The following is a 13,489-nucleotide window of genomic DNA, read 5'->3' on the forward strand; positions in this document are numbered from 1 at the left end:
GAACTTTGTAGGATGGCACTCCTCTGACCTCCCTGACGCATGGGGGTAGGGAAGGCACTGGGCTGTATGTTAGTGCAAATGAAATGTCTTAGGGCAGTCATATATTCAGAAGGTGGAGGGAATGTCTGCCCTGCCAAGGACCTCCACGGCCAAGGAGATGGAACCATGAATGAAGGAAACTTGCTCTTTGGCCTTGGTGAGCTCATGGCAGGGGTTGGCACTGGAGGCCTGTGGAGGTACGGGGCTGGGTTCAGAACACCAACTTCTCCCTTCTGAGGGGACCAAAGTTCTCCCTTTTGTATTTTACTCACTTCTTGGTCCACAAAGGAAAGATTGGGTTCCCAGTCTAGGACCATTTGAATTCTGTAGCATTTTCAGGTCAGTGGTATCAGCTGGTTTGTGCTTGCAGAGTGGGGTAGCTGTTACACAGTAAGAGCATGTGGTACCACTCCTGAAAGTGACAGTGGGTGGGACGCTCTCCCTGAGAGCCTGGCATCGTTATGCTCCTTTACTTCTAAAGTGAGAGAAGTGTATTAATATTCTTAGCTCATTGAACAGAACCATTTCTCAGTGTGTGATCTGAGGACCACACTGAGGGCCTGTCTTAGTGACATCTGCCCGCACCCTGTATTGTCTTACAGATTGTGACATCTGCATCCACAGACCTTCAGGATTATACCTACTATTTTGTCCCGGCTCCCTGGCTGTCCGTAAAACTTCTGAGGTTGCTACAGTGCTATCCACCCCCAGGTAACAGCTATGCAGCAAAGACCTCTCGAGTGGGATTTACTTCAGTATCTTAGGGTTATGTCTTTTGTTTATTATTTTTATTAGTCCTTTCCCAGCACTGATTCTTGTTCTGTGGATCCTTGTGATGCTGCCACACATTTTGGCTTTCCTAGAGCAGTGGGTAGAGGACTCAAAATTTTGTTACAATTTGGGATTATTTCTGCTTTTTATATAGTATCAGATCTGTGCAGGGTTTGAAACACACTTTTTCAGTAAAACTTGAAAGGCCTACAAACTTTATGTAAATTTTTAATAATCTGTATAACTTTAATGTATGCATTGGGGATATTTTTCTGTTCATATTTTATGGCGACAATGTTACATTTAACTAGTTCTAGAAATAGAATTTCTTGGCTGAAGAATGTAGATGAAAATTTTTATAGATGCTTCCAATGGCCCTGCTCCTTACTGCATCCCCCTGCTGCCCCTGGTTGCCTGCTCGGCCTGCCTAGCGGCCATCCTGCTGCTTCATTCTGAGATCTGGGGCATCTCCACCTGCCTGTGGGTGTGAGTTTCCTCATCTGACCCTCCTTTTAGACCGTGAACTTCAGTTTTCTCATGGCTGGCCCCTAAACTTTGGGCTTCTAGGTGGCTGGGTCCTGGTGGTACCCCTCCTGTGATCGTCCTCAGAGTTCTGCTTCTCTCTCCAGTGGCTGGATTTGCGACACCCCAGAGGTGCTGGGGGTTTTGGTGGACAGATTGTTTCTGATCCTCTGACATTTTTACTGCTTTCTTATTCTTTTTTTTTGTCTATTATTTTTTTTCTCTGGTTTAGTTAGAACTTTAAACATTTCTTTCTCTTTTTATTGGCTTTAGTAACATTTTCTCTCTATCTATTGAGAATGAAGGTGGAGCAAAAGATCTTTTGCCTCCTGTCTTTCAAACTGTGAGATTTTATTTTCTCTTGATTTGTGTAATCTGTAACGCAGCGAAGGTGTTGTGTATCATATTTGCTTTAAAATGTATGTGTAGGTACCCTGGCTATTAAATCCTCTCATTTTCAGTAGCTCTGCAGTTGGACCAGGAATGTGCACCAGCCATTTCCCCCTGGGTTGTGAGGTGGTGCGGCTGGGAGGGGCTGGTGGGTGTGGGGAACCCTGCCTCACAGTGCTCTGTGTTGCCCAGAAGACCCCGCAGTGCGAGGCCGCCTGACCGAGTGCCTGGAGACGATTCTGAACAAAGCCCAGGAACCACCAAAGTCAAAAAAAGTGCAGCATTCCAACGCTAAGAACGCCGTGCTCTTTGAGGCGATCAGCCTGATCATTCACCACGATAGGTGGGTCAGCAGTGGATGGTGCTCTCCTTCCCTTGACCTTTCCCGTAAGTGGGCTTGACGATACACCCCTCGTAAACACGTATGTGTGCCCTTTCTTGTTGACAGGAGGCCTGTTGGATGACATAGGGTGCTTATCCTTTCCCGACACTGACACGGTGTCTCTGCACTCCTCAGACGGGCCTAGGCCCCTGTGCAGTCCCTTTTCTTCGTGCTCCTCCAGCACTCCCTGATCTCTCTGGCCTCAGACTTCTGCACCATTTTCCTGAGGGCCTCTCCTGCTCCCCTTGGGCACCCCGATCCTGCTTGGCTTCTCCCATAACCTTACAGGAGGGATGGGGGTGTGTGCCTGTTAACTATCCTGCAGCACAAAGCTGCGCTCAGCGTTGGTCTGAGGCCTTTATGGGGAGGGGGTAGAACAGTCATGTGTGTCAGTACAGCACGGGGCGATGGTAGATGTAGAATGGTTTGCTTCCTTGCCTGTCTTCCTCAGCTCTGGTGGTCCTTCCTGCCTGTGGCCTTCCTGCCTGTGACCTTGTGAATGATGCCTTATTTTAGACTTCCCGTTAGCATGGCAGTATGGCTCCTAGGTAGGACTGTGGGGAGATGCCCCTAGGGTCCCGTGACTGCAGACTGCTGCACACCCCCAAGGTGGTGTGGGGCACAGGTGGCCTGGCAGGCCCTCTCCTAGCTGCCTTCCACCTCAGTGTTTCTGGGCAGATGTAGTTTCTTGTGAGAGAATATCCTATGGAGAGTCCTTGGTCAGCAGGGTTGGGAACTGTTAAAAGTTCTGATTTTAGAGGAAGCCCTTTGGTCTTTATTGAAGTTATATATGTGTGTGTATATAATTTATTTATTTACTTATTTATTTATTTTTTAAAGATTTTATTTATTCATGAGAGATAAAGAGAGAGAGAGAGAGAGGCAGAGACACAGGCAGAGGGAGAAGCAGGCTTCATGCAGGGAGCCTGACATGGGACTCGATCCTGGGTCTCTAGGATCATGCCCTGGGCCAAACGCAGTGCTAAACCGCTGAGCCACCCGGGCTGCCCTATTGAAGATATTTAAAGAGCAATGACATCATGAGGACAAAGTCAAGAGTAAACAGCAGTGCAACCAGAACTCCTTGAGGAGGGGTCCTTCAGGACTCGCTGATCTCATGCCTCTGTTCGCTGATCTCGTGCCTCTGTGTCTGTGCATGTGGCTCTCAGGAGTCTTCTCATGTGCAAGGCCTTTGTTCAGCCATTCACCAAGGCTTGCTGCCTCTGGCCAAGGTGCCTCTCTGGCCCCTTGGCGAGAACCCTAAGTGTTCCCTCTGTGAGCTTGGCACAGAGGCTCAGGAAGCTCTCGGTTTGGGATAGTCCCTCTGTGTCACTAGCTCTTTGGAGCTGGTGGAATTCTGCAGATGAGGTGGCAGTGAACAGAGCAAATGTAAAACTAGCCTTCATTGTAGGAGGCCCCAAGGTCTCCCTCAGCAGCGTGCTGGCTTCTAATGCCACCTGCCATGCTGACCTGTGAGTGGTCCTGTCTGTGAGGTGCGTGCTGAGGAACCCCCACCCACTCCCTTTCTCCTTTCTGTGCAGTGAGCCAAACCTGCTCGTCCGCGCCTGTAACCAGCTTGGCCAGTTCCTGCAGCATCGGGAGACCAACCTGCGCTACCTGGCCCTGGAGAGCATGTGCACGCTAGCCAGCTCCGAGTTCTCCCACGAGGCAGTCAAGACACACATCGAGACAGTCATCAATGCTCTGAAGGCAAGTGGTCTGTCCTCTGGGGCTTTCACTGTCTGGATGATTCTTTCTCTGCTTATGAGGTCAGCTTATAGCACGCAGTATGAAATACCATTTTTAAAAAAGATTTTATTATTTATTCATGAGAGACACAGAGAGAGAGAGAGAAGCAGAGACAGGCAGAGGGAGAAGCAGGCTCCATGCAGGGAGCCTGATGTGGGACTCGATCCTGGGACTCCAGGGTCACATCCTGAGCCGAAGGCAGGTGCCCAACTGCTGAGCCACCCAGGCGTCCCTGGAACACCATGTTTTGCATGTAACCTAGTCACGGTAGATGTATGAATCATTGCAAACACTTCTTTTTCATAGAAAAAATATTTTGTCCTTGTCTCTGAGTAAACTCACTTTTCTCAAGGAATTTAAGTTCTAGAGCTGGAAGAGCTAAGTTGAGATGACCTGCTCCTGTTACCTTTTTATTTTTTTTTTCCGCTGTTACCTGTCTTTATGGGTCTCTAAAACAGGCTGTGTGGGCTCACCGCCCATGGTGGGACATGAGGGTACTCCTAGTGTTAGAGATTGCTAGACTAAGGGCACTGGGGAACAGAAGTCAGGCAGGGATGCCACGGAGCCCCTTGTTCTGTCCCAGGCTTATGGTTAAGAACAGGTCTGACTCTATCCCTTTGTGTTTTAGCATTTTTGGTGTGTGTTTTGAATAAGATGCCACACAGGGGCTGGCAGTTAGCTTTGTGGTGTTCTGTATTCTCTGGCCCTGGTTTTGGTGTTAGTTATCAGTTATTGCCAGAAGTCCTAAGATTTGCCCTTGCCTTTGCCTGTTCCTCTGTCCTTCAGCCATGCTTCCCAGGCTGTCCTATGCTGAGCATTGTTCCATTGCAGAAGCAGTCTAGGGTGGGACCTGAGAGTGGCACTGTGATGAGCTCCCAGGTGATATGGAAGGTGCCAGAATGTGACCATACAGTAGAGAGGCCTCTGACCTACCCCTAGGGATGCACCTTGCTTTTGGGGGGCCACAGCTGCTAGGCCCAAGTGCAGTAGTGAAGGGCTCTGCATGAGCAGTATGTATCCGGTGCTCCCTGCGTCTAGAGCTCACTGGGAAGAGCTCACAGTGAGCTTTGGGTGGAGAAGGGTGCCTGAGCCACTGGGGTCTGGCCACTCTGCCCACAGTCCGCTTGAGTAGCTTTTCACCCTGTGCCTCACCCCCAGACGGAGCGGGACGTGAGCGTCCGGCAGCGGGCTGTGGACCTCCTCTACGCCATGTGTGACCGCAGCAATGCTCAGCAGATTGTGGCCGAGATGCTGAGCTACCTGGAGACGGCTGACTACTCTATCCGGGAGGAGATCGTGAGTCCGATGGCCATTATGCCGCCAACAGTCTTCCTTTTCTTAGTGTGTGATTCTTTTCTGGCACTTTTCTGGGGATCTGCTTGGTTCTGGGTGAGAGATTCCTTTGCCTTAGCTTCCTATCAGCATTCTCAGTGGAGCCTTTCAGTCTTTCGGAAATGACTTTGAACAGCCTGTGTGAGCAGGGACCCTCACAGTGAGATACTTTTGCAACTCAGGTGAGCACGAGTTCAGATTCCTGTGGGCAAAAGTCTACAAGATTGAACCTTGGAATTATAGCTTACGTGCTGGGCACACACTCCTTCCTCTCTGATATGTTGAGTACAGCCACCATTTCCTACCTGGTAGATATTTCCAGCATTAGATCATCAGCAAAGTGGGTGCATATACCAAACACCTTGTCAGAGTCACACACGTGGTGACTGTGGGGAAGGCTGTGGTGATGCAGAATTGGGGCACACCAGGTTCCTGGTATCCTGTGGCCAGCACACGGGGGCCCTGAGTGTGTGTGATTCACAGAGGGCTCAGTGTGAATCTTTGTGGAGAGGTCATTTGCCAAAGTCAGCAACCCTGCAGCCTCTGTCTCCTATGAAAAGTGTTTCTTGTTTGTTGTTCTGGGTAGCAAGGTGCAGCTGAGGCCTCGTGGGGAGCCCTGGGGAGCAGGTGTCCAGTATGAGAGCTCACCACAAGTATCTCTCAGGATTGCTCCTAGGCTGGTGTTTGGTTTGGAAATGAAAGGCTCAGAGCTTCTGGGTATATGTGACTCCGCTTACAATCAGACACTCAGGTTTATAGGGGATCATTTATTGAATGGCTGTGGCTCCCTGGCCAGGCTGTGCCAGCTGCTAGCTCTTCAATGCTAAGTGGCGTGCTTAATTACTACATGGCCATGCTTCACTGAGGAGCAGTGCAGCCCTGGAGAAGAAGGTCAAGGAAGGCTTCTCAGAGGAAGCAACCCTGGAGCTGCACTGATGCCCAACCAGTAAAGTGAGGAGGAAGCTCCAGGAATAGACATGCAGGGAGTGTTGGGTGGTGGGGGTCATGTTTGGAGGTGTTTGGAGCGGGTCCTGGGCTTAACGCCTGTGTGGGCGGAGCTGCCTCTGGGGACGGTAGTCACTGGGACACGGTCGTCACTGGGGCACAGTCATTATCCCTGCTGGTGTGTTCTGAGCAGAGATGGACTGTGTATTTGGGTAGGTTTTTAAGGTCTTGAACGTTAGCCAGCTCTGTGTTGGCTCCTGCTTTTCCTTTAAAATGATGAGTGATGTTCCTCAGTCAGCTTTTGTCATATGAGGAGTAAGACCAACATTCTGTTTCCAGGTCAATGGTCTGTCTGCCCATCTGTGCAGCCTGGTCTGTATGAGGATGTGCCCTGGGGTCACACTAGCTGTTGGGCAGCCACACCTGATGTTCTGTGTGCTGCCCTGCTCACAAGGGTCCTTTCTGTCCATGGGGAAGGCAGCTCATAGGCAGGATGGCAGACCTGCTTGTAAAGTGGCTAAGGATTGGCAGGGGCAGGGCTCTGGACCTCGGGTGGGGGGCCTTGGGAGGCATTGTCGTGAAGGGTTGGGGGACTTCTGCAGGAGGTGTCAGTGAGCTTGTCAGGAGAGGGTGAAGGTGCAGGGGGGTGGGCCACTGGGAGGCAAGGAGGCATGTGTGGTAGAGGCAGTGAAGATGCTGGCGGGGGAACCCTGTGTGATCAGCTTTGGGGCAAGCTCTAGGATCAAAGGATTTTAAGCTGAGGGCAGTGATGCAGAGTGAGTTTTGGAATGCTGCTCTGGCGTCACTATGGAGAGTCGGTGTGGACGCCAGAGGGCGGGCCAAGCAGTTGGATGGTGGTCTAGGCTCTAGGAAGGTGAAGGCGTGGAAAGGTGGGGTGTGAGCATGGGCAGCTGTGTGAAGGACAGGGTCTAGTGTTCACAGCGGATGCTGTTCAGAGGGCTTAGTGCCCCCAAGAAGGTGACTGGGTGAGGAAGCCAGGGTCTGCTCTTGGAGAGCCCAGTGCCATTGCCCCTGGGCAGTGCATGTGACCCTTAGAGTGTTCTGCAGTGTGTAGGGGGAAACGAGTGTGTGGGGTCTCCCACAAAGAGTAGACGGGAGAGTGTTGAGAAAACCTGGCCAGAGCAGGAGGAGACCCAGGGGGACCCATGCCAAGGCTGTAGTCGGGTGGCAATGCAGGGTGAGGCTTTTGTGTCCTCCTGTAGCAATGATCCAGCCCTCCTGTGTGTTTTCCTAGACTGTGTCTCTCTGAGTTTATTTCTGGAGGGTAGTTTGGTTTTCCCCAGTTAAATCTGCAAGTCTTAAACTTTCTGGGCTCTATTGAGAATTGGATGGGAAGCTTTTTGCACATGCAAGCTTTGGCACATGCGTCGGTCCTTCTGAACCCTTGGAGTTGACGTAGGGAAGCACCCGGTGCTGCTCCTGCTGCCGCCATGGCTACCACTACTGTTGCTGCTGCTGCTGTGGGGCCTGGAACACCTGCCCTGAGACTCTACCCTCTGCAGGTGCTGAAGGTTGCCATCTTGGCGGAGAAGTATGCTGTGGACTACACGTGGTACGTGGACACCATCCTCAACCTGATCCGGATTGCTGGTGACTATGTGAGTGAAGAGGTGTGGTACCGTGTCATTCAGATTGTCATCAACCGGGACGATGTGCAGGGCTATGCTGCCAAGACGGTGTTCGAGGTATGGTCCGGATGCCCCTCTCTGGATAAAGTGTGGGGTTCTGGCTTCCCTCATGTCTCCTACCCGCTATTCTGAGAGGTCCTAGCTCATGCTGTGGACACCTCCTCTGCCTGAGCCTTGTCTCCAGTACGAGCAGGGCCTCCATTGGTGAGGGACATGTGCCCCCAGGAGGATGCTGATGTGCACCTGCCCCCACCTGGGGCCTGAGTAGAGCACAGCTCTCGTCCCAGGGCTGGGATTGGCCACATCGCTGCTTCTGGGGCTCCGCTGCTTCTGATGTACCTATAGAAGTGGTGGGAAGAGAAGGAAGGGGTGGGTGCTAAAGCCAGGAGGGTCTCCTGGAAGCTTTGCTGGAAGCTTGCACTAACATACAGAAACCGACCCGAGTTCTATTTAGTTGTGGTGCATTGTCATGACTTAGTGGCTCTACTCTGACCTCAGATGCCTCTTAGCTCTGTCACCTATGCTGTGAGCTCCTGTGCCTCGGGCTCATCGTGCTCACTGTTTTACAGGCTCTCCAGGCTCCGGCGTGCCATGAGAACCTGGTCAAAGTGGGTGGCTACATCCTGGGGGAGTTTGGAAACTTGATAGCTGGGGACCCGAGATCCAGGTGAGAGAGCCTGTGGGAGTCGGGTGAGCACTGTGTTGTGATATTGGCTCTCTGCCTCCTGGTCCTCACCTGATGGCAGAGTCAAGGCTGGCAGATGTCCTTACCTGCTTGTTGGGAGAGCCAGAACAAGAACACTTTAGCTCTGGATTCATATACTTTTATTTTCCTTCAAGCTGTATAAAAACAGAGATTCTAGTTGATGACAGCCATGTGGTCATATGGCTGACATTATTAGAGAGGAAGCTCGCACTCAGTCCAGAGTTGGAGGTGCGTGCCTGCTGGCATATTCTTCTCTTTTATGGGAGTGGCTCTGGCTGAACGTGGGTCCATTTCCCAGAGCCGCTCCCCGCTTAACCTGCTGGTGAGATGCACGGGGTGTCTGAGACAAGGGCTGACTGCCTCCACCTGTCTCTGCCCTGCAGCCCCCTGATCCAGTTCAACTTGTTACACTCCAAGTTCCACCTGTGCAGCGTCCCCACCAGGGCGCTGCTCTTGTCTACCTACATCAAATTTGTGAACCTCTTTCCGGAGGTGAAAACCACCATTCAGGATGTGCTGCGCAGCGACAGCCAGCTGAAGAACGCGGATGTAGAGCTGCAGCAGCGGGCCGTGGAGTATCTGAGGCTCAGCACAGTGGCCAGCACCGACATCCTGGTAGGCTCTGGCCTCTCCCGCCCTGCTATGTTGTCACTTGTCTTGGGGCTGGAGGCTGCAGGGCCTTGAACTCTGGTCACCTGGCGCTTCTTTCTCCAGGCAACCGTCCTGGAGGAGATGCCGCCTTTTCCAGAGCGTGAGTCTTCCATCCTGGCCAAGCTCAAGAAGAAGAAGGGCCCAAACACTGTGACAGACCTGGAGGATGCTAAGCGGGAGAGGAGCGCAGATGTCAATGGGGGCCCTGAGCCTGCCCCGGCCAGCGCCGCGGTGGGTCCCTTCCTGATGCCAGTGCCCAGCTGGAGCTCCTGGGTTGCCTGCTCTCCTAGATTCGGGGCCAGCAGAGTGTTTGCCTGGTGGGGAGAATTCTGTGTTGAGTCTGACCGTATGTGCTGAGAACATAGCGGTGGGACTGAGCCTAGGTCTTCACCTCTCCTTTCCCCATGACCTCCAGAAGCTTTTCTTACCCAGGTGCCTGCTCCAAATTTCAGGCCATCCTTCAGACCTCTGCCAAGGGTCCAGCTCTTCTCTGTCCTAACTTTGATTCAGATGATGCAGTCACTCACTGCTCTTGCAGGACTGCCTCATCATGTAGGAGACCTGTCCAATTACTCCTTGTTGATTTGGAGCAGACTGACCCACCTCATCCTGTTCTTTGAGGTTTTCAGTGGTGAATTGGATTAGAACCAGTTTTTCTTTTCTGTGTGACATGGTGAAAATATTCACATATAAATGAAAACATGTCCTTTGATGTTTGTCAGATGGGAGATGGAGTTCTGAGAGTTGTTTCTTGACTCTTCCTGATTGGAGCAGGAGCTTTGTGAGAACGTGCACACCAGCCCCGCCATGCAGCCGCCACCTGGGTGCTGGGCCTTTCTCCCCACAACCACGGGCTTTCTGCTTGTCTGTTGCAGAAGGAATTCTAGAGAGCTTTGTTTCCTTTCTGGGATCTTGGTCCAGTGATGTGAACAGTACTTCTTAGTGCTATCAGGTGGCCATTATGAGGAGGGGTGTCAGGGGGGATGTGTGTCCATATGTGGACAGACCAGGGCTGTGGAGGTTTGCTTGTCAAGCGTGTGCTTGTGTCTGAGTCCTGGTGCTCTTTGGTGGGGTCTCCTTGCCTGTCCCCAGGTCTGCTTGTGTGCCCCTATTGACCATGTGTCTGGCCTTTGAGCTTAGGACACTGGGCCTGCCATGAACCCTATGTTCAGGCCTCACTGGGCCCTGGAATTGGGGTCCCCATGGTGACAGAAGTCTCTGGAGCCCCGATGCCTTCTTTCTGGAAGTGATTTTAGTCTGGATCTTCTGGTGTATTTCTGTGTGATGCCTGCTCCCTGATTTCTGGCAGTTGAATTTCACAAATTGGTTTTGTGGTGAATGATAAATACATGCTTTTTCTCCAGGTGGTCATCATCCCTTTGTCCCTGGGTAACGTACAGGGCTGGCTTTTTAAACTCCATGCCTTTGCACCTGTCCCCTGGGCACAGAGTGGACCTGAGCCTTGAAGGCAATGACTGACCTCTCCCTCCTTCTAGGTGCCCCAGGGCACATGGACACTTGTTTGTGAGGAGGTCCCAAAGGTCATCTGAGTGCCAGGGTTTTGTCAATAGATTATATTTGTGAAGTGGCCTGATGTCTGGAGGCAGTGCACCTGTGGGCTTGTGTGTGAGCTGGTGTTTGTGCTACACCAGGGTGGGTTCTTCCCTCGGTGCTGGGGGCAGTGGCTCCACTGCCAGTGGTGTCATCTGAAGACGGACACATACAATGCAGGATGGGGCTGTCGTCCAGGAGAAACTATGATGCCTGTCTGCCTTGGGAGGCAGCCCCACACCCTCCTCCTTTCCAGCAGCTCCAGCTGCCAGCTGAGCACACATATGTAAGCACAGGAAATAGGCTTTAATGTCAATTCTGACAATTGTCACTGGTTTCTCCTTATTTGGTTCTTGATTTTTCCTGAGAGGTGTACACGTACTAGGCCTTGGGCCACATCTGGTTTGCCCAGCTGCACCCAGGCTGTGGCCCTTGGGAATCCATTGGCCCCTTACTGATGCTGGATGTGAGCCTCACTTTGAGAAGGTGTAAGATTTAACTAGTTGTTGATAAGGCACATTCTCGGGAATGGGGAGGAGGGAGGTTTTCTTGCAGGTTAATTCGGCAAATGTTTTAACTTCAGGCTATGAGCTTTCTGCTTGACTGTTAGGGGTGCCTGGTGGGTAGATGTTTGTGGTTGTTGAGGGGATGCCCCTTCTGAGCTGAGAAATGGCAGTACTGTGGACAGTATCATGATAACATGAGTTCTCATTTGTCCTCAGTGCTCAGATTCCTGGGGGGTTGGATCAGAGACCCCTCCAAAGGGAGCAGGAGAAGCAGGACAAAAGGGAAAGGTGTCTCTCTTGGCTGAAACTTTCTTCTAGTCTTCCTTCCACCTCAAAGGGGAGGCCCTGCCTCAAAATGGCATTGAGATACCTGGATTTTATGTGGAAAACTGGTGTGTTTTACTGTGGAGTAGCATCAGTCAGCATGTCTTACTTAGGATCATGGACGATGCTGGAAGAATGTTTTCTTTGTAACAGGCTGATCTCCTTGGGTTGGGTCTACCTTCCATGGGCCTGGGGCTTTGACACCTGTGCCTTCTGGTTGCTTGTCTGTGTGTGGTGAATATGCATGGTGAGTGTCTGTGATGGCGCCACGGCCACTTCTGGTGGATATGTGGAGACTTCCCAGTCCTCCTGGGGCTTTCAGGCTGGTAGTGGAGCTTGGAGCCAACATGCACTCTGTGGGCATGCGAGACTCTCCTTGCTGTTCTGGTTCCTGCTGTTGTTGCCGTCAAGGTGAGGAGGAGTAACTTGTGTGGATGGGTGCCAGGCAGACTAGACTCCCTGGGCAGGGTCTCCCTGAGTCCTGGAAGGAGGAGGAGGCAGCAAAGAGGCAGTGGATCTCAGCACTCCTGCCTTGGGGCAGACCTGCACAGGGGATCTAGAAAGGGAGTGTTTGTCCAGGTGGGTTCTCCCAACAGAACAGCCTTACTTTTGTAAAACTCTTATAACTTTTGGGGTGCTATTTGACTTAACTGAGCAAAAGATTCTCTTTTTTTCTTCTTAAAAATTTTAAAATTTTTTAGAGAGAATGAGCAAGCAAGGGCACATGCATCTATGTGGGTGTGGGGAGGGGCAGAGGGAGAGAATTCTAAGCAGACTCCCTGCTGAGTGCAGAGCCTGATGTGGCACTTGATCTCACAACCCAGATATCATGACCTGAGCCAAAATCAGGCGTTGGACACTTAAGCGACTGAGCCACTCAGGTGCCCCTGGACAAAATATTTTCGTACTTTAAGAAGTGTGGGGGTGCCTGACTGTGGCTCAGGTTGTGGTCTTGGGGTCCTACAGCCCTGGGATTGAGCTCCACCTCCTCAGGCTCACAACACAGCTAAGAGCCTGCTTCTCCCTCTCCCTCTGCCCCTCCCTCTGCTCATGTGTACCCATGCTCTCTCTTTCTCTTTCTTTCTCTCTTTCAAATAAATAAAATCTTAAAAAACAAAAACAAAAACATTTGAGCCCCAGGGTGCCTGGGTGGCTCAGTTGGTGAAGCTTCTGACTCTTGGCTTCAGCTCAGGTCTCGATCTCAGGGTCCTGGGACTGAGGTCTGCATTGGGCTCTGCCCTTGGTTCAGAGTCTGCTTGAGACTCTCTTTCCTTCTCTTTCTCTCAAATAAATAAATTTTAGGGGTGCCTGGGTGGCTCAGTGGTTGAGTGTCTGACTTTGGCTCGGGTTGTGGTCCTGGGGTCCAGGGATCGAGCCCCATATTGGGCTCCCCATAGGGAGCCTGCTTCTCCCTCTGCCTATGTCTCTGCCTCTCTCTCTGTGTGTCTCTTATGAATAAATAAATAAAATCTTAAAAAAAAAGAAATTTTAAACAAACATTTGAACCATTATTCAGGAACAAGTGGTAAAGATCTTGGAATAGGTGGCAGAGGGGAAATAATCCCCGTTTAGGCTGCAGGTCTGTCAGCTATGACAGACACCTTCCTTGCATAATTCATAATGCCCCTCAGATAGTTAGACTCCAACAATGACAGTGTGATGAGAAGCTGTGCCATCAGGAGTACTGTCATAGGTGTAGTGAGGGCCAGGAGCCACCTTTAGAGGTCCCATCTAGACCTATACTGATGTTGCAGAAATTTCTCATATTCCATCTCTTGACAGCTCCTCTGTGGTCCCTGTCCCTTCTCCTGGGGCCCAGGTGATTAGTGCCACTCCCCTTCCTGAGGAGCCCAGCCCCTCTTCTCTGCCAGCAGCCCCTGCAGGGCTGGTCTTGGTGCACTGCACACCTCCCTCCCCTTCTAGCCTCAGGGAAGGAGGGGCCATCACACAGAGGAGGGTCCTCAGCCCCGTC

General features: G+C 51.6%; 1 protein-coding gene across 4 annotated transcripts in view; it reads left to right on the forward strand.

The window, feature by feature from the left end:
• The window catches only part of AP2A2 (adaptor related protein complex 2 subunit alpha 2), a 96,017-nt gene that overhangs the window by 72,652 nt on the left and 9,876 nt on the right, over positions 1-13,489 (forward strand). For 2 of the 4 annotated variants that reach the window (XM_025451909.3, XM_035701520.2), the window contains 8 exons: positions 642-750; positions 1,915-2,065; positions 3,646-3,814; positions 5,012-5,149; positions 7,654-7,836; positions 8,349-8,446; positions 8,869-9,100; positions 9,200-9,367. In XM_025451909.3, coding sequence (XP_025307694.1) covers positions 642-750; positions 1,915-2,065; positions 3,646-3,814; positions 5,012-5,149; positions 7,654-7,836; positions 8,349-8,446; positions 8,869-9,100; positions 9,200-9,367 — 1,248 coding nt within the window. The remainder of the gene's footprint in view (positions 1-641; positions 751-1,914; positions 2,066-3,645; positions 3,815-5,011; positions 5,150-7,653; positions 7,837-8,348; positions 8,447-8,868; positions 9,101-9,199; positions 9,368-13,489) is intronic. The other 2 variants (XM_025451911.3, XM_025451912.3) reach the window with 2 other exon arrangements.

This window comes from Canis lupus, chromosome 18 (assembly GCF_003254725.2).
Source record: "Canis lupus dingo isolate Sandy chromosome 18, ASM325472v2, whole genome shotgun sequence".
NCBI classification, from domain to species: Eukaryota; Metazoa; Chordata; class Mammalia; order Carnivora; family Canidae; genus Canis; species Canis lupus.